At 37.2% G+C, this 20523-nt stretch overlaps 1 protein-coding gene across 5 annotated transcripts in view; it reads right to left on the minus strand.

Annotated features, from left to right (window-relative positions):
- Positions 1-20523, minus strand: part of CDKAL1 (CDK5 regulatory subunit associated protein 1 like 1) — a 707644-nt gene that overhangs the window by 396299 nt on the left and 290822 nt on the right. For all 5 annotated transcript variants that reach the window (XM_042937784.1, XM_042937785.1, XM_042937782.1 and 2 more), the window contains exon 9: positions 4791-4894. In XM_042937784.1, coding sequence (XP_042793718.1) covers positions 4791-4894 — 104 coding nt within the window. The remainder of the gene's footprint in view (positions 1-4790; positions 4895-20523) is intronic.

Raw genomic sequence — 20523 nt, forward strand, 5'->3', positions numbered from 1 at the left:
AAATACCTGTTTAGGCATCGGGTCCCCTTACCAAGTTACATGTATTATGTACGTGGCATGTAGGTGTCTCGTTAAAATTTCTTTGAAAAGTTACCATTTAATATTATACTTTGGGTTTCTTAAAGAAGCAACAGGAGAAAACACCATGTAGAGGCTATACCTGGCATTTCTATATATTACCAGCTAAAGGATTTTTATTACATCATTCAATGTCTTTTAGGAAAGGAACATAATTCTTAGTGTCTACAGCCTCAAACATGTATATGTTTCATTATAAACTATATACTTCCTTTTTCACACTCATGTCAAAGTACATAAATCATATTTCCTTATTCTTCTGGAGAGCCAGGATTCACCAGTTAGTAGAATTACTTTCCCTTTTTGTAAACACAACACATTTTATACAGCTTTTATTTTCAGGGTCCGTTACATGCTCCATCATTTAATGTAAGCTGCCTAAAATCCTCCAAATGGATAACATTCAAATTAATATTATTAATCCTATGGAAGAAAGAAATTTCTCTCTTTGAACATGGCACAAATGAAAAGATAAAGGAATAAAAGAGACACTCATAACTGCCACATAAATTAACAGGATGCAATTACTGATCTCTTTTTTGATCTCTGATCAAAATCAATATATAGTAGTCATTGCTAAAGGTGATGAGATAAATGTGGCTTGATATACACTGTAACTCAACAATCTAAGTTCATCCTTCCGAAAATCAAATATTGCTCATATCCTTTCCTATACAAAAGGTCAGGAAGTAATGTTTTCCAGTTGCATTTCATAATTAATCCTACACGCAGCAGACAGTATCTCTGCAAGTCTCAAATAAAACAGAATTCATTTTTTAAAAATTTCAACAGGAATATTAAAATCACTGAGCACCAAGAAATTTTCTCCCTGCTTTGAATATTTCATCTCAATTTATTTACCTTTCCATAACTGGTTTAGGCCACTTTCTTGCGAGGGTTTTTTAAATTTATGAGGAAGAAAAAAACAGGACCGACACACAAATGAGATCTAGAAAAGCACGCAATAGCTATAAAAATAGCTCATCCATCATCTCCACATTTTGATTCCAGAGACGGCAGTGAAAGGTGTTGTTTCCACACCACTCACCCGGCACACTTAAAAAGGTTTGCTCCATCACTTATACAACTGAAACTGATTGATTACCTGCTAGAGAAAAATCAATACGAATATCCTAGAAAACACGAGCTTGTAAATTCATTCTGGCCCCAACAAAGTCCTGGTCATAGCTTGACATGTTTTTCTAGGTATCTAAAATGCAACCACGTCAAACCCCAGTCCCCCCAAACTGTGATGCCTAGGAATTTTTAAAACCTAAATCTCAGCACAGATGAGGAGGTGAGGGGGAAGGTGTCCCAAGTCTGTTAGAACAATGAGATAAGAAGCTGCCGTTACCTGATAAATCTTCTTTTCAGAACTGGCCACAAAAATGAGAAACATGTTGAGAAGGTGAAAATATCAAGGGGACCAGGATGAGAGAAAAAGAAAAACAAAACAAAACAAAAGCAAACAAACAAAAAAAAAACACAAAAAGCTAGGAAACCAACTAAATATAAACTAAATAATATATATGTATTTTTTTTGGTAAAAGGTAAAGTTTCTATTTTAAAATATAAGTAATTCTGATTGTAATGCTATCCATTCAAAATTTAACGAGCTCTCTTTCTCATTTTTTGGCAGCCGAAATGTATAGTCAGTATAATTTTAGCTCTTTGGGAAACCACTGTACATTCAGAATGATTTCATGATTATTTCAGAACCTCTTCTGAATGCTCCCTTGCCGTTGGGTCAACCCTTAGTCTCTTCATTCATTAGACTACTAAGAAATAAACTTTTAAGAAATAAATTTTTATGAATATAAAATATTTCATAAATATGCTATTCAGAAAGAAATTGTGCTGTGCTGATTCTATCATCTGACAGGCAACCTGGGTTCTATCCCCATTCTACAATATGTTCAGAGTTTTTATAAATCACTCTGTATTTCGCATACACAGTCAGTCGTCAAAAAATTTAAGAAAAAGAAAGGACATGTACTTTTCCTTTAACTTCCACTGACTTTCCTCTTACAAAAATTTATTAAGAGCATACTTACGAGTTTTCATCTTAAAGTAGCTTTTCAAAGAACTGTACTGTTTATTATTAATTATAGGACCACTGAATAATGGTGTAGTGAAGAATTTCAGGGGTTCTAGCTCAAAAAATATTCCTAACACCTGGATTACTAAAGAACTAAATATGCAAGAGTCCTAGATATAAGAGGTTTTTCTTCTATTATATTTACCTTCATAATTATGCTTTACAATTCTAAAGCTCAAGCACAGAAATTCTGTCAGATCAGTAAAATCCCAATGTCTTCTGCAGAAAGAAAGATAATGAACTAACTCAGTGTGTTTAAAATGTAAGTTAGCAACGGATAGTTCCTGGAGTGGAAAAAGAATGTAAGGCCATCCTCAGCATGAATCTGCTTTTCTCAAATTAAGAGAACGAGAGGTAACTGTCACACTAAGTAGTTTCTATTTATAGAGACGTTTTTCATAAAACATATTTTAACAGCAAAAGAAAACCTGTCATTTGACTCTAGTCATTAATGTCTGTTATAGATGTTCCAATATTCTCACTCAAAATTAGACTTCTTGGATTCACTTTAAATTCCTTCAGTTTAAGTAACATGTCTGCTTCAAAAAAAGAACACAGGCAATTACTTTGTAGAAGCTATATGGAATTCTAACTACCAGCAGCGCTAAGTGTCACAGTAATGAGAAAACCGTGGCTTGGAGGGGCCAAGTACCTTCCTCAGACCATAGCAGCTGGTAAGCAGCAGAACACTGTTTCCAGTTCCAACTCTCCTATGGCAAAGCACATCAAATAGCTAATGACTCAAACTTTTCCTAACCACACTGGCTTGCCTAGGAAGTTATGATCTCAATATTCTAGTAAGAGTACCATACATCAACCAAATGAGTTCACCAGTCCAAAAAGTAGCATTCCGTTTCGACTCTACTATACAGGTAGAAGACAATAGAAAAAGGTTACATTGCCAACATTCCACGGTCAGGAACCAAAAGGCACATACGCAGACACACACACATACTCGTGTGGATGAAAGCAATACTAACTAAATCTCTTCTAATACTTGGCCTATAAATAAACACTAAGTCACTGCTGACCTCTGATATATACTTTGAAACATTCACCATAACTGGCCAACCCACTTGGATGTGACGATGGTCAGTGACGACTCAAGTCTGCAGCAGTCACACACCGTACTTGTATTGCTCAGGGGGCATTTCTAAAGATGTGTCAGAGAGCTGAGCTGGCTATCTTTAGCAAAATTCTATAGTTTATAAAAACTAGGATTATTCCTTTCTGGTTTTTACCTCAAGTCAAATGTAATACATAAATGTGTCCATGCTAAGTCACGAAGCAATCACGTCAAAATGTCAGTATAGGTTATAGGTGGGGGATAGATGCAAGGGAGCCAAGGGAATACATTCACTTTCTAGATGGTGACTGAACAGTTTCACGTTTGTAAAATAAATTGTCAGAGTAAAATGAGAAGATTTTTTCCAGTTATATTTAGTTGCAGTTAGAAATGCATAGTGTTGGAAAAGTCCTTTGAAAGAACTAAATCATACTCCTACCAATTTGCAGTGTTTGGTGGACAGACCATAGAGTTTTAATATCCCCATTATCTGACAGATATGGGGAAAAATAAACACCAACTCAGAATACCAGCAAAGGCATCATTTTTCAAGTAGATTAAGTTCCTGTGCAAATTTATGCCCTTTCTGAAAAAGCCTTAACATAGTCGTGTTGTACAGAAGACAATCACTCAGACTGTTCTTCAGATAAGATAATTACCTGGCTCTGAAACAGAATATTGGTAAGAGTCGATGTGTTGCCTTTTATTTCTTGTTCAATACAAGTTGAATGTGAATGAAGGAAAAAAAAATTGTTAGATGTTAATCGGTCAAGGGTACTTTTCTATTACAAAGAGCATTCCAAATTCATGTTGACAAAAGCTTTACATAGATTAAATAAAAAAACGCTCACTTTATTTAAAGTACTATTTAAATAAAGAACTCATACTATGACTTTGAGGGTGTACTAAAAGCAGCATTTGACTTACGTGTTAAAAGGGAAAGTACATCGCCAATAACTATTAACCCACAAGATTATGAGACAATAGATTATATCACGCTGGGCGTAAAGAAACACCAATGTTATACACACATACTATAAACAAAGACAAAAGAGGGAGTTTATGGTTTAATAAGCAGTTATGTATCAACACAGCCGTGACTCATGTTAAAGATAAGTCTTATTATATGCTGAGAGATACCTAAACAATCACATTTTCCAGCAACTGATGATTCAGAAGTAGCTGGCCACCCACACAAAGAATTATTCTCATTAGGACTCTCTACCAGTGCCACTCTGCACTGGTCCAACAGTCCTGCAGATAAAGAGGGCTAACTTTATTAGTTGATAGTAGAATCTACCTTTTCCAACACTCCTGGAAACACTTACTCACTCTATTTTCTAAATGGTCCAAAAATTACCAAAGAAAGAGGTAGAAATCTTGAAAAGTATTTCACCTCAGTCCACAAAAGTCTTAACACACTTCAGATGGTCAATCATTTTTTTTTTTTTGTCTCTTCTATTAAGTGAAAATGGGTGATAAAGTTCAAGATACATCATACGGAGACAGAAGAGTGGTCAAAGAGCACATGATTCTAGAAACTCTTACCTTGAAAAGACTGTTTGGCTCTATCGACTAGTTCATCAATTGGATAACTCGCCAAATTCCCTCTGGCATGTTTAGTTTTGCAGTAGGTACAAGCATTGAGACACCTGTTCAAATGATAGCAATAAATGAAGCTCCAATTTTTAAAGTCAGTACATACTTAGCATGGGAAAAAAACACCCCAAACATACACCAAAATGGTAGCTTAGTGACATGTGCCACTTTATATGAGAAATATTTAAAAAGCCAATATCCACCATACTTCATACTTATTTTATTTCCACCAGGCAAAGAAATTTCAATTTGCAATTCTTTTAAGTTTCAACTACTCAAAAATGGTTGTACAAATCACATAGTATTATCTTGAAATGAACATATCCATGAGGAACAAAGTTTATAAATACTTACAATGATTAATGAAAAGAAATTCAAGATTGTTTTAAACCACTGACATTGCTTGGCAATCATAAAAATAAAAATGTAGTATTGCTTATGTATACTGTATCATTTATAAATGATAGTGCATATTCATGTAACTAATGATATAAGAATAAAAAGGCAACATAGCATTCTCACAAAAAAATACACCATAGCCTTAGAAATTTTAAGACAGTATTTTTCACTCCTGAAGTCAGAAAAAAAATGAATATTAAAACAAGTCCAATGAATACTCCCTAAGATTATATTAGAGAAAGTAAACAAGGAGAATAACACTATTAGTTTTGAAAAAAAAAAAAAATCCCAATATTCTGTAGACATGATAGAGAATTATCTTTGAAAAACTAAAATGTTGGCTCTACTCTCATAATTTTTTAATGTAATTTAAATAAATTTTGTTATTATAAAAGAAATAGCAGGACACCTGGGTGGCTCAGTCAGTTAAGCGTCTGACTTCAGCTCGGGTCATGATCTCACAGTCTGTGAGTTCAAGACCCGCATCGATGGAGCCTGGAGGCTGCTTCGGATTCTGTGTCTTCCTCTCTCTCTGCCCCTCCCCTGCTCATGCTCTGTCTCTGTCTCAAAAATAAATAAAAACATTTAAAAAATTAAAAAAAAATAAAAGAAACAGCTACAACATAATAAAACAGTCCTACACCAAAAAGGCTTAACACCACCAAACAAAACCAAACGAAAAAAAAAAAACATCTTCATTGATTCAACTGTTACAATGAGTAGCATGGTTTAAAACACCATCATCACATAAATGCTTTAAAATTTCAAAATGAGGAAAACTGAACTTTTAACAATTGAACCTGACCAATGTGTAATTTTGTTAATATTTGACTATAAATATATATGGAATCACTGTACTCAGCGGCCAAATATGTAATGCTTAATTTTTGGTAATTTTTGCATGGCACTTTTTTTTTTTTTATTGTTTTCTTATTTTTGAGAGAGAGTATGTGGGGAGTGGGGAGAACAGAGAGAGAGAGAGGGAGACAAGGGATCTGAAGCAGGCTGTGAGCTGACAGCACAGAGCCTAATACGGGGCTCAAACTCAAGAACCATGAGATTATGACCTGAACCAAAGTCAGATGCCCAACCGACTGAGCCACCCACGTGCCCCTGCATGGCACTCTTAAGTAACACATACACTTGAAATGATTTTTACTGTTTATCCAACTATATAATCTTAAAAAACTAACCCTCTTTTCTTCTTAAGCCATTTTTTTGTTTTGTTTTGTTTTTAGATAAAACACAGATCATGGCCTCTTTCTTATTAGCACAAATTCTAGTCTCCCAATTGCTATCGGTCTTCTCTTTTCAATTCCCATCTGTTCCATGAGAAGGGAAAAGAGAAAATTATTGTTGGCCTCTCCCTAGGAAAGTAACTCACTTTAAAAAAAAAAAAAAAATTTTGTTTTAATGTTTATTTACTTTTGAGAGAGAGAGAGACAGAGACAGAGACAGAGTGTGAGCCAGGGAGGGACAGAGAGAGAGGGAGACACAGAATCTGAAGCAGGCTCCCAAGCTCTGAACTGTCAGGACAGAGTCTAATGCCAGGCACGAAATTGTGAACCACCAGATCATGACTTGGGCTGAAGTCGGACACTTAACTGACTGAGCCACCCAGGCGCCCCAAGACTAACTCACTTTTGTTTAGCCTTGATTAACCATCAGATACTTTTCTAGATGTTTTATACACATTATCTCATTCATCATTCTAGAGTTGAATGTTACTATCTCCATCTTACAGATGAAGAATCTACTTTAAAACTGTCTGATAATACAGTTGATACCACAGAAATACAAGTCTTAAGATACTATGAACAACTACAGGCCAAAAATTGGCCAATCTTAGAAGAAACACACAAATTCCCAGAAATATACAACCCACAAAAGTTAAATCATGAGGAAACAGAAAATCTGAATAGATCAATAATAAGTAAAGAGATCATATCATATCCTACCATCAAAAGGCACGGGAGCACATGGTTTCACTGTTGCATTTTATCAAATACCTAAAAAAAATGAATACCAATTCTTTTCAAACTCTTCCAAAAAGCAGAAGAGGAGCGAACACTCTCAAACTCATTTTACAAGGTTGGTATTATCCTGATATCAAAGCCAGATAAGGACACTTTAAGAAAAGAAAACTATAGGTCAATATCCCTCATGAATACAGGATGCAAAAAATCTCAACAGAATACTAGCAAACTAAATTCAATATACTACAAGGATCATACACCATCATCAAGTACAATTCATCCCGTGGAAACAATGATGATTCAACAGACACAGATGAATAAATGTGATACAACACATTAATACAATTAAGGATAAAAATTATATGTCTATCTCAATAGATGCAGAAAAACTATCTGACAAAAGTCAACATCCATTCATAATAAGAACTCTCAACAAATTGGGTGTAGAATACTGTACCACAACACAATAAAGACCATATGTGAGAAGTCCACAGCTAACATCATACTCAATGGTGAAAGTTCAAAGTTTTTTCTCATAGGTCAAAAACAAGACAAAGCTATCCACTCTAAATAGGAATGGTACTCCCATCAACACAGTGATTTAAGTCCTACCAGAGTAATTAGGCAAGAAAAAGAAATAAAAGGCATCTTAATTGGAGAGGAAGAGTACAATTACATTTGTAGATGACATGATCTTATACACATAAAAAAATCCCAAAAACTCCACCAAGAAAAGTGTTAGATCTAATCAATGAATTCAGTAAAGTTAGAGAATACCAAATCAACATACAAAAAAGGCTAGCATTTCTATACACTAGCAAAAATTTATCTGAAAAAGAAATAAAGAAAATATCATTTATGACAACACCAAAAACAACAAAATACTTAGAAATAAATTTAACCAAAGAGGTAAAAACAACCCTATACACTGAAAACAATAAGATACCGATGGAAAAAACTGAAGAAGATACAAATAATTAGAAACATATCCTATGCCGATGGATGGGAAGATTTAATATTGTTAAAATGTCCATATTACGCAAAAGCATCTACAGACGCCATGTAATCCCTATCAAGATCCAATGGCATTTTTTAAGGAAAAAGAAGACAATCCTATTAATTTGTGTGGAACTACAGAAGACTCTTAATAGCCAACACAATCCCGAGAAAGAAGAACATTGTTGGAAGCATCACATTTACTGATTTCACACAAGATTACAATGGCACAGTGATCAAAAGAGCCTGGTATTGGCATAAAAACAGGCAAATAGACTAATGGAAATGAATGAAGAGCCCAGAAGTAAGCCTATGCGTATACACTCAACTAGTACTTGACTCATTGAATACTCAGTGGAGAAAACGTTAGTCTATTCAATAAATGTTGCCAGGAAAACTGGATGCTCCCACGCAGAAGAATGAAACAAGACCACGGTCTTATACCACTCACAAGGATTAATTTGAAATGGACTGAAGACTTAAGTGTAAGACTGTAGAAAACCATAAAAGTTCTAGAAGAAAACACAGGAAGAAACTTCCTTGACATGGGTCTTGGCAATTACTTTTCAGATGTGATACTTACGCACAGCAACAAAATCAAAAACAAACAAGTGGGACTACATCAAACTAAAAAGCTTCTGCACAGCAAAAGAAATAATCAACAAAATGAAAAGGCAACCTACAAGATGGGAGAAAGTATTTTCAAACCACATATCTAATTCCTAATAAGTCATTTAAATATTTGATTATCATTCCATAATAAGAGATCCATAATGTCTGATGGGGGCTTTATACCCAAAATATATAAGGAACTCAACAGTGAAAACAAATAATCCAATTCAAAATGGCCAAAGAAGATATTCAAATGGCCAATAGGTACCTCAAAAGGTGCTCAACAGCACTGATTGTTAAGAAAACGTAAATCAAAGCCACAATGAGGTATCACCTCACACCTTTTGGAAAGGCTATTATCAAAAAGACAAGAAATAACAAGTGTTGGCAAGGATGTAGACAAAAGAAAGGAAATATTTGGCCACTGTTGGTGGCCAGTGCTGGTCCAGCCACTATAAAAAAAACAGTACGGAGGTTCCTCAAAAAGTTAAAAATACAACAACCACGTGATCCAACAATTGCACTTCTGAGTATATATCCAAAAGAAAGGGAGTCACTATCTCAAAGAGGTATCTGCATGCTCATTTTCACTGTATTATTTACTAGAGCCAAGACATGGAAACAACTTAAGTCTCTCCGACAGATAACCCAACGAATAAAAAATATGTGTATATACACACACACACACACACACGCACAATGGAACATTATTCGGCCATAAAAAAGAAGGAAATCTTGCCATTTGCAACAACATGGATGAACATTGACAGCATTATGCTACATGAAGTAAGTCAGACAGAAACACAAATAGTGTATGACCTCACTTATAGGTGGAACCCAAAAACAAACTCCTAGCAACACAGAAGAGACTGGTGGTTGCCAGAAATGGGGAGTGTGGGTGGGAAACGGGTGAAGGTAATGTGAAGGTATAAGCTTCTAGTTCTAAGATACTTAAGTTCCACAGGTGTAATGGTGATTATAATTGCCACTATTGTTATCATATATTTGAAAATTTCTGAGAGCTAGATCTTAAAAGCTCTTATCACAAGAAAAAAGAGTTACGTGAAGTGAAATAGGTTAACTAAAGGGACTGTAGTAAGCATTTCATATATGTACATATATCAAATCATTACATTGCATAATTTGAACTTATATGTCAACTATGTCTCAGTAAAACTGAGTGCGGGTAGGGGGGAGTAGCTTGCTCAAGACATGTTATAGCTGAGATTCAAATCTAGGCCTGCCGAATGTCTTTTTTCTTTGTTTTTAAACTTTGTTAATGTTTGTTTATTTTTGAGAGACAGACAGAGACAGAGCATGAGTGGGGGAGGGGCTGAGAGAGAGGGAGACCCAGAATCCAAAGCAGGCTCCAGGCTCTGAGCTGTCAGCAGAGAACCTGAGGTGGGGGCTTGAACCCGTGAACCTGGAGATCATGACCCAAGCCAAAGTCGGACGCTTAACTGACCGAGCCACCCAGGCGCCTCAAGGCCTGCTGAATTTCGAACTTCATGCTGTTTCCATACCAATCTGACTCCCCAGAATAAATGTGTGTCAAACATCCTAGCTACGTATGGATGCAAGTAATAAAACCATCAACCAGCCGACATGGCATACAAGTAATGTGGCCAGTCCTTATGGTCCTGTACACGAAGTTATTTCTCTAAAACATGTGTGTCTCTCTTTTATCCTTTGGAAACCTAAGGCTAAGCTGCTTTTTCATCCACGAGCCCACACCAGTTATCTCCTGTCTGTCTACAAACTTTGTTTTTCATCCTCCTACTGGCTCAGGGGCAAAATGTGTCAACTCGTGTGATTTGCCACATCTTTTTATATTCTACTGCTCAGGTCCTCTCTGCCTTTCTCTTCAAGTGGCACCAAGACATGCTCAGGCCCTACCGTTCCATCCCCGGTTACACCCCCGACGACACACGTTCCTCTGGGTCAGTCAGCGCTCTTGCCGGGGGTCTGCTCTCTGGACCTCCTGATACTACTTCGAGTCTCCTGACCTGACCCCTTTCCCTTATTTCTATCACCAATGGAGAGCTCCATAAATGAAGCTGACAAACTGTTTTTTTTTTTTTTAACGTTTGTTTTTGAGAGAGAGACAGAGAGCAGGGGGAAGGGCAGAGAGAGAGGGAGATGCAGAATCCGAAACAGGCTCCAGGCCCCGAGCTGTCAGCACAGAGCCTGACTCGGGGCTCAAACCCATGTACCATGAGATCATGACCTGAGCTGAAGTCAAAGGCGTAATCTTAATAAAGAGGCTAATGGTGAAACTTAATAAAGAGACTAATCTTAATAAAAGCTACTACTATTTCTGACTTGGGCTGTATCTTAAAAGTAACTCTCTCGAGGGGCACCCACCTGAAGGAGAAGGAAGACAGAAAAGAAGGAAAGGGAAATGCGCATTTGAAACATTTATGACATAAATGAATTAACACATGTAAAGGACTTAGTGTCTGTACCTAGTAAGTGATCACTAAGTGCCGGCCACTGGTTGTCCAATGTGACTGCTCTAAACAATTCTGTGAGGAAATAATGATGCATTATCATGTTCCAGGTGTACCTAACTTTATGGACCAGATGTGCTACTGAGAGGTTGGCTTAAATCAACTGCGGAAACCAAGTCATATTTTCCTACTGGCTCACTTCAGAAAGGTGGAAATGTAACCCCCATGGAAAACTCACTCATGAAAATTCACTAAAACATTTCAATAAAACCAGGTGATATTCGGAAACATTTATAATAATCAAAATAAGCCAGTAAGTATAAATGTTACATTAAGAATTCAAAATATTCTTCACTAAACTGCTCCCCTGGGGTTAATTAGGATTGTTGATGTGATATGTGTTTGAAGTTCTAAACTCAATATTGTATAAGATAGGTTCATCTTTATCTGCAGTTATCAAAACAATGCTCTGTATTATTTTGATAAAGTGAAAATTTCAATAAAGCATATTTCTCCAAGCACGTTATAATAGCACGATCTCAAGCATTAAATCTACTATGCCTTACAGTTAAAAAGGGAGATTTGTCCTAACACACAGGAAAAATACGCACAAAAAAAAAAAAATCCGAAAAGAAAGAATGAGCTTTTGACGCTCTTTGGGTTAAAAACAATTCTATCACCAGGAATTATAATGACCAGTCATTTCGACATGACAAAGCTCCAACAAAATAAAGGGATTCATCATTAGAAACCTTTGGTAGATACTTTCAGTTATCTGTAAACAATTAAATAATTGCCTAAAGGTACGAACGCCAACCAATTTCTTCAACTGTCAGAAAACAAAAGGTCTTTGAAGGCCAACTGGTGCAAGCCAAAACCAGAAAGAAATGGCCGTGGCCGTCCAAGGAAGATGGAAAATCCTGGAGAGACCACAACTGTCATGACAGAATAACACAGCTGGGTCACCACACCTACTGATCTGTGCACAGGTGGTCATCTGGCCACAGGCCAGGAAGGAATGAAAACACCTCAAAAGCACAGACAGATTGGGCATTCAATTTAGCAGAACTCTTAACTCCTCAAAAGCATCTGTGGCAGACAATTTTTAAAGTATGGAAACCGAAGAGATGAAATAACAATTTTCACAAATTAAAATATTTCAAAGGGCTCAAATGTATAACAAAATGTCAAATGTGATACCTAAACCACACAAAGCAAGTGAAAACTAAAAATTTTAACGTATTCACTTTTTTCTTTTAAAGAGCATCTTTAAATATCACAAGTTCTGAAATAATTTAAAAATCAGAGTTACACTTTTAAAAACCCATACTGATATCTGTTTTTGTGGGGGAAGAATAAAAGCCCATGTGACTCAGAATTCTGTTTCTCTCTGCTCTTTTGGGTCAAAAATAAATTTAAGTATGCTAAAATTATTGTAGACTCAGACATTACCACTTCAAACCAGCATATTCTGTTTCACTCACAGAACCTTATTTACTTTTAATCAATTGACAAAGTACAATATTCTTCAAAGCTTCGATTGTACAAAATAATAAGCCCTTTACAGAGCTACACCTTACAAAAAGCATACTGGGGGCCAGCCACATCCTTCCATACTCAAGTACCGTAAAGCAAAGAAAAAAACCAAAAACTCAGGAAATGTTAAATATTGGGAGCCCTCATCTTGGTTTTAAAAATATTTCCAGAAGTATGACAAACTTTTTGATCCTTTAAAACAAATGTAAGAGATACTCCTCTATCAGCAGGATCTGATTAGATCTTCAAATGATAATATGATCCCTGTTTGCAAAGATCAAAATCCCGAACAAAGGAAAAATAACGTACTTAGAAACTAACAAAATATAGTTACAAAATCTTAAATTCTTTAAGCTTCCTATGGCCAGGAACTCTCCAACCTAAAATGAATCTCTCCACCAGGGTTACCGATTCTACCTTCCCCCGCCAGCTCCAAAAGCTTACTCTAATAATTACGGTCTCTTTCAACTGTTCCCTTTCTGAAGCTGCTTTTAGTTCTGAAAAAGCGGGGTGAGGGGGTGGGGGGGGGGCAGGTGGCAGCAGTCCAACTTTCTCCTACTGATACCGAATTCAAAAACACTTACAGCTACGTTTTCTCTTATTCCACCTCCATTAACCACTATGCCACATCCTTTGCTTCAAACAGTTGTTCCAACATATTTAAACTATACTCTTATTTCTCCATCACTTTACCTGAAAGAATTACCCTTATCACCATCAGCCATTGATCTGTGTAAAAATCGTCACAGCCTTTAAAATCATTTGGGGGAGGTTGGTGCTAATAACAGTAAAAGATGGTTTCTGAATGCTGGACACTCAAGCATGCATTTTACACTGTTTCGTTTATCCTCCCAGAAGTCTTGCTATTAGTATTACTATCCCTAACTTTCAGAGAGGAAACTGAGGCTGAAAAAGATCAAGAACCTTATGGGAAGTTACCCAGACTCGATGAAAGATGAACCTATCTTATCTGAAACTCCTTTGTCACCGATGGTACCTTACTTCTCTTAAGATGCAACTTACTCTGCGTAAGAAAACATGATGATGATGGGGCGCCTGGGTGGCGCAGTCGGTTAAGCGTCCGACTTCAGCCAGGTCACGATCTCGCGGTCCGTGAGTTGGAGCCCCACGTCAGGCTCTGGGCTGATGGCTCGGAGCCTGGAGCCTGTTTCCGATTCTGTGTCTCCCTCTCTCTCTGCCCCTCCCCCGTTCATGCTCTGTCTCTCTCTCTGTCCCAAAAATAAATTAAAAAAAAAAAAAAAAAGAAAACATGATGATGGATGGAGAGGATTCTAGGAAGATGCTGGATTGGGAAGCTCCAGGAAGGCTCCTCACCTTGATAAGAACCTGCACTGGCACAGTCTGCGTCATGTAACAATTTCAGGACTCTGGTATCTGCGAAAGGCCTACAACTTTGGACGGCAACTTGCGGGTAAGGTCAGCCGGTAGCACAGTAGCAGCCCCCACCCTACCCACGCCTTACCCAGAGCCAGGTCGCACACAGCCTGTGGGTGTGGGGGAGGACCCTGCCCTCAAGCTATCAGGAATCTTGCTCCCATCGCCGTTTCCTATCACGGAGGCACAAGACACTGCGGCACCTCCCCACACCTTTCAAAGTCCCCGCCTCTCCAGCTGAACTGCAGTGACTGCTGGAAGATGTAAAGACTCCGCGTCCCTACTTCTCCCTTCATTTTTCACTTTTTCCCCTATGGGGAAGCAGATATTAAAGATTAGGACACTCAGAAACAACTCCGCGTATGTGCAAATTAGAAAGTGACCACATACGACCAGAAGAAGGATCAGAAAAGAACTGAGAAGATCTTAGGTTCCCACCTCAGGCTGATTCTCAGCACAAACAGAGCCTACAACAATTAAAAAATAAACAATAACAAATGAACAACAAACCTGTGAAGGGGGAGAATCTGATTTCCATTTGAATTATTAGATTCAAACATTAGGTGCTGAAAAAATTCACAAGGCATACGAAGAAACAGGAAAAATATATATAAATCAACAGAAACTGTCCCTAAAAGAGATCTATGGCGGATATGCTACACAAAGACTTGAAAACAACTGTCTCGGGGCGCCTGGGTGGCTCAGTCGGTTAAGTGTCCGACTTTGGCTCAAGTCACGGTCTTGCAGTTCATGAGCTCGAGCCCCGCATCAGGCTCTCTACTGACAGCTGGAGACTGAGTTCGGATTCTGTGTCTCCCTCTCTCTCTGTCCCTCTCCTGCTTACACTCTGTCTCTCTCTCTCAAGAATAAACAAATATTGAAGGAAAAAAAAAAAGGAAAAAAATTTTTAAAAATAATAAACAAAGTAACTGTCTTAAAGGTGCCTGGGCAGCTCAGTTGGGTAAGCATCTGACTCTAGATTTTGGCTCAGGTCATCTCACCATTGTGAGATAGAGCCCCGCATCGGGCTCCATGCTGAGCATGGAGATTGCTTGGGATTCTCTCCTTCTCCCTGCCCTTCCCCGCTCACACATGTGCACTTTCTATCAAAATAAATAAATGAACATTTTTTTTAAAAAGCTGTTTTAAAGATGTTACAAAAAATAATAAAAATATGTAAAAATCAAGAAAACAATGGATGGGGGCCACCTGGGTGGCTCAGTCGGTTGGGCGTCCGACATCGGCTCAGGTCACGATCTCATGGTCCATGGGTTCAAGCCCCACATCTGGCTCAGTGTTGACAGTTCAGAGCCTGGAGCCTGTTTTGGATTCTGTGTCTCCCTCTCTCTGTCCCTCCCCCGTGTGCACTCTCTCTCTCTGTCTCTCTCAAAAATAAACATTAAAAAAAACTTTTTTTAATTAAAAAAAAAATGGATAAAAAAATAGTAATGTCAATAAAAGAACACAAAGTTAAAAAAAAAATTGTGAAGCTTAAAAGTACAGTTAAGAAAAATGAGAAATTCACTAGGGGGATTCAGCATCAACAACCAAATGACATGGGGCTGGAGTTGTGAAGGAGCACAGATTTTGTATGTTACTGATGTTAAGCTGGTATCTATTCAAATTAGTGTTATAATCTTAGGATGTTGAATGCAATCTCCATGGTAACCATAATGAAAACAGATAGAAAATATAAATAAAAGGAAATGAGTAAGTTACTTAAAATTTTCACTATAAAAAATCAACTAAAGACAAAGGAAAACAGTAATGCAAGAAATTAGGGGCAAAAGCTGTATAAGGCATGTAGAAAACAGCACAAAGACAGAAGTCAGTCCCTCCTTATCGGTAATTAACTTAAATGCAAATGGATTAAATTCTCCAATCAAAAGATGGAGGTTGGCCGAATTAATAAAAACACATGAACCAACTATATGCTGGCTACCAGAGACTTACTTCAGATCCAAAGAAACAAATAGTTTGAAAGTAAAAGGATGGAACAAAATATTCCAGGCAATTACAGAGAGCAGGGGTTGCTATACTAATATCAGATACAAGGGGCATTAAATAAAAAAAGTTATAAAAGACAAAGAAGCACATGATAAGCTGATAAAAGATTCAATACATCAAGAAGATAAAACAAGTATAAACATTTATACCCCAGGGACACACCATCAAAATATGAAGCAAAAATAGACAGAATTGAAACAAGTCACAGTTGTACAAAAGTAGGTGGAGACTTTACTACTGCACTCTCCATAAAAGCCATCAAACAGCACACTCTATCAGCAGCCACAGAACACACGTGGCACATGCTCCAGGACAGACCATATGTGAGGCCACAAATTAAGTCTCCATAGATTTTAAAGTATTTTCTTTGAACACGAAGAATGAAATCAGAAATCAACAACAAAACCAGAAAATTCACAGAACTGTGGAAGTTAAACGATACACTTTTAAACAACCAATGGAAAAGGAGAACATAGTGATGAAGGAAAACAAAATACTAAAACTTACAGGAGGCACAGAAAGCAACGCTAAGGAGAGAATTCAGAGCTATAAACACGTACAAAAAAAATAAAGATCTCATATCAACACCTAACTTTAGAACTTAGGGAAAAAAAAAAAGAAGAAACTAAAACCAAGGCTAGCAGAAGGAAATCATAAAGATGAGTGAGGACATAAACGAAATAGAGAATGGAAAAACACCAGAGAAAATCAACAAAAAACCTGGTTCTATGAAAAGATCCACAAAACTGACAAACCTTTAGCTAGATGGACTCAGAAAAAAGACTTCAATTACTAAAATCAGAAATGAAAGTGGGACATTACTACCAATTCTAGGTTTTTTTTAGCTTTTTTTTAAATTATTATTATTTTAAGAGTTTATTTACCTTTGAGAGAGATAGAGTGAGCAGTGGAAGGGCAGAGAGAGGGAGGCACAGAATCCGAAGCAGGCTCCAGGCTCTGACCTGTCAGCAGAGCGCCTGACGCAGGGCTCGAACCCACAGACTGTGAGATCATGACCTGAGCCGAAGTTGGACACTTAATGGACTGAGCCATCCAGGAACCCCAATTACTACCAATTCAAAAGAAATATATAGGATTATAAGAGAATATTATGAACAAGTGTGTATCAACCAACTGGATAGCCGGTTGAAATGGACAAATTCCTGAAAACAGAAAACCTACCAAGAACAAGTCATGAAGTGATAGGGAGTCTAAATAGGTATGTGAGTACCAAAAACTTGAATCAGTAATCAAAAATCTCCTAACAAAACAAGCCTGAAACCTGATGGCTTCACTGATGAATTCTACCTAACACTTAAAGAATACCAATCCTTGTGATGCCTGGGTGGCTTAGTCAGTTAAGCACAGGACTCTTGATATGGGCTCAGGTCACGATCTCGTGATCGTGAGATAGAGCTTCAGGTTGGGCTCTGTACTGACAGCACAGAGCCTTCTTGGGATATTCTCTCCCTCTCTCTCCCTCTCTCCCTCTCTCCCTCTCTCCCTCTCTCCCTCTCTCTCTCTCTCTCTCTCTGCCCCTCCCTTCTCACACGTGCATGCATGTGCTCACTCTCTCTCTCAAAATAAATGAATAATTAAATAAACTTAAAAAAAGAGAAAGAAAGAATACCAAATCCTTCTCAAGCTTTTCCAAAAAACTGAAGAGAAGGGAATGCACCCTAACTTATTCTATAATGGCAGCATTATGATTTAGACAATGACACCACAAGAAAAGAAAATTACAGACCAGTATCTCTTATGAACATTGATGCAAAAAGTCCTCAACAAAATACTAGCTACAGAATTCATTAGCACATTAAAAGAATTATACATTAAAACCAAGTGGGATTTATTACTGGAATGTAATAAGGATAGTTCAATATACAAAAATCAACCCATATAATATGCCACATCAACAGAATTAAGGACAAAAAACAACACGATTGTCTCAAATGATGCAGAAAAAGCACTTGACAAAATTTAACACCGTTTTGTGCTAAAAACAATCAACAAACTAGGAATAGAAGAAAACTTCCTTCCATGATAAGAGCCGTAAGTGGAAAAACTCACAGTGAACATCACACTCCAGGTAAACTGAAATCTTGTCCTTTGCAATTAGGAACAAGCCAAGGACATCCACTTTTACCACTTCTATTCTACATTGCTCTGGAAGTTCTAGCCTGAGCAACTGAAAGAAACAAAAGGCACCCAAATTGGAAAGGAAGAAGTAAAATTATCTGTTTACAGATGATACGATTTTCTAAGTAGAAAATCCTGAAATCCCACCCCCCCCCCCCACACACACACACAAAACTTAGAACAAATTAATTCAGCAAAGTGTCAGGATACAGAATCAATATACAAAAAAGTTATATTTCATGAACAATGAAAAATCTGAAAAGTAAATTACAAAAATAATTCCATTTACAACCATATCAGAAAAAGCAAAATATTGGGGCACCTGGGTGGCTCAGTCGGTTGAGCGTCCAACTTCAGCTCAGGTCATGATCTCACTGTCCGTGAGTTCAAGCCCCACGTTGGGCTCTGTGCTGACAGCTCAGAGCCTGGAGCCTCTTTCAGATTCTGTGTCTCCCTCTCTCTCTGCCCCTCCCCGACTCATGCTCACTCGCTCTCTCTCTCTCTCTCTGTCAAAAATAAATAAACATTAAAAAATTTTAAAAAAAAAAGAAAAAGTAAAATATTTAGCAATTAAACAAGGTGAAAGACTTAAAAAAATACAAAACACTGCTGAAAGAAATTGAAAGGGACATAATAGAAATACACTACATGGTCACAGATTGGATGATTGTTGTTAAAACGTCAATACTACCCAAAGTGATATATAAAGTCAATGCAATCCTTATCAAAATCCCAATGAGGTTTTTTGCACAAATAAAAAAAAAAATCCTAAATTTCAAACGGAATCTCAAGGGACCCCAAACAGCCAAAACAAACTGAAAAAGAATAAAACTAAAGAGTTCACACTACTGATTTCACAACTGAGTTCAGAGCTATAGTTATCAAAACAGTATGATGTTGGTGTAACACAGACATACAGACCAATGGAATAAAATAGAGAACCCAGAAATAAACCCACATATAAACAGTCAAATGATTTTTCTCAAGGGTGCCTAGGCCATTCAATGAGATACAGACTATTGTTTCAACAAATCGTGCTAGGAAAACTGCATATACACATGCGAAATAATGAACTTGGGCCCTTTCCTAACACCATATAAAAAATTTAACTCAATATTGGATCAAAAGGTGCCAAATGTGAGACCAAAAACAATAAAACTTTTAGAAGAAAACATACAACAAAAGCTTCATGACCTTGGATTTGGCAATGATTTCCTGGATATGACACCAAAGGCACAGGCAACAAAAGAAAACACAGATAAATTGGGACTTTAAGAAAAGTTAAAAAATTATTTTTTTCTCCAAAAGACACTTACTATCAATAGAGTAAAAACACAACCCACAGAATCAGAAAAAAGTAACTGCGAATCATATATTTGGTAAGGGATGGGTAGAATATACAGAGAAATTCTAAAACTCAACAAAACCAACAACCCAATTCAAAAATGGGCAGAGAACTGCAACACTTCTCCAAAGATAGACAAATGTCCAATAAGCACATGAAAAGATACCCAACATGACTAATCATGAGAGAAATGAAAATCAAACCTACAATAAAATAGCATGTCACACCCATTACAACGGCAACAATCCATTAGGACGGCCACTACTAATAGTAAATGTTGGCAAACATACAGAGAAACTGGGGCCCTGCGTACAGTTGGTGGGAATGGAAAATGGCGCAGCCACCGTGGAAAATAATATGGCAGTTCCTCAAAAAATTAAAAAAGAATTCCCCAGCAATTCTACTTTTAGGTATGTACCCCAAAGAACTGAAAGCAGGTCTCAGAGATATTTATACACCCATATTCATAGCAGCAACATTACCTACAATAGCTAAAATTTGGGATCAACCCAAGTGTCCGTGGAAAAATGGACAGATAAGGAAAACACACTGGCATATTATTCACCCGTAGAAAGAAAGAAAATTTTTGCAATATGCTACACTACTGATGAATTTTGACGACATTATATACTAAATGAAATAAGCCAGTCACAAAAAGACAAATGTTGTAGGGAGTCCACTAATATGGCTGCCAGAGGTTGTGGGAAGGGAAGAATGTGGAGTTAGTGTTTAAGGGGTACAGAGTTTCAGTTTTACAAGATGGAAAGAGTTATGGGGATGGATGTTGGGATGGTTGCACAAAAATGTCAATGTGTTTAATTCCAGTC

This window comes from Panthera leo, chromosome B2 (assembly GCF_018350215.1).
Source record: "Panthera leo isolate Ple1 chromosome B2, P.leo_Ple1_pat1.1, whole genome shotgun sequence".
Classification (NCBI taxonomy): Eukaryota; Metazoa; Chordata; class Mammalia; order Carnivora; family Felidae; genus Panthera; species Panthera leo.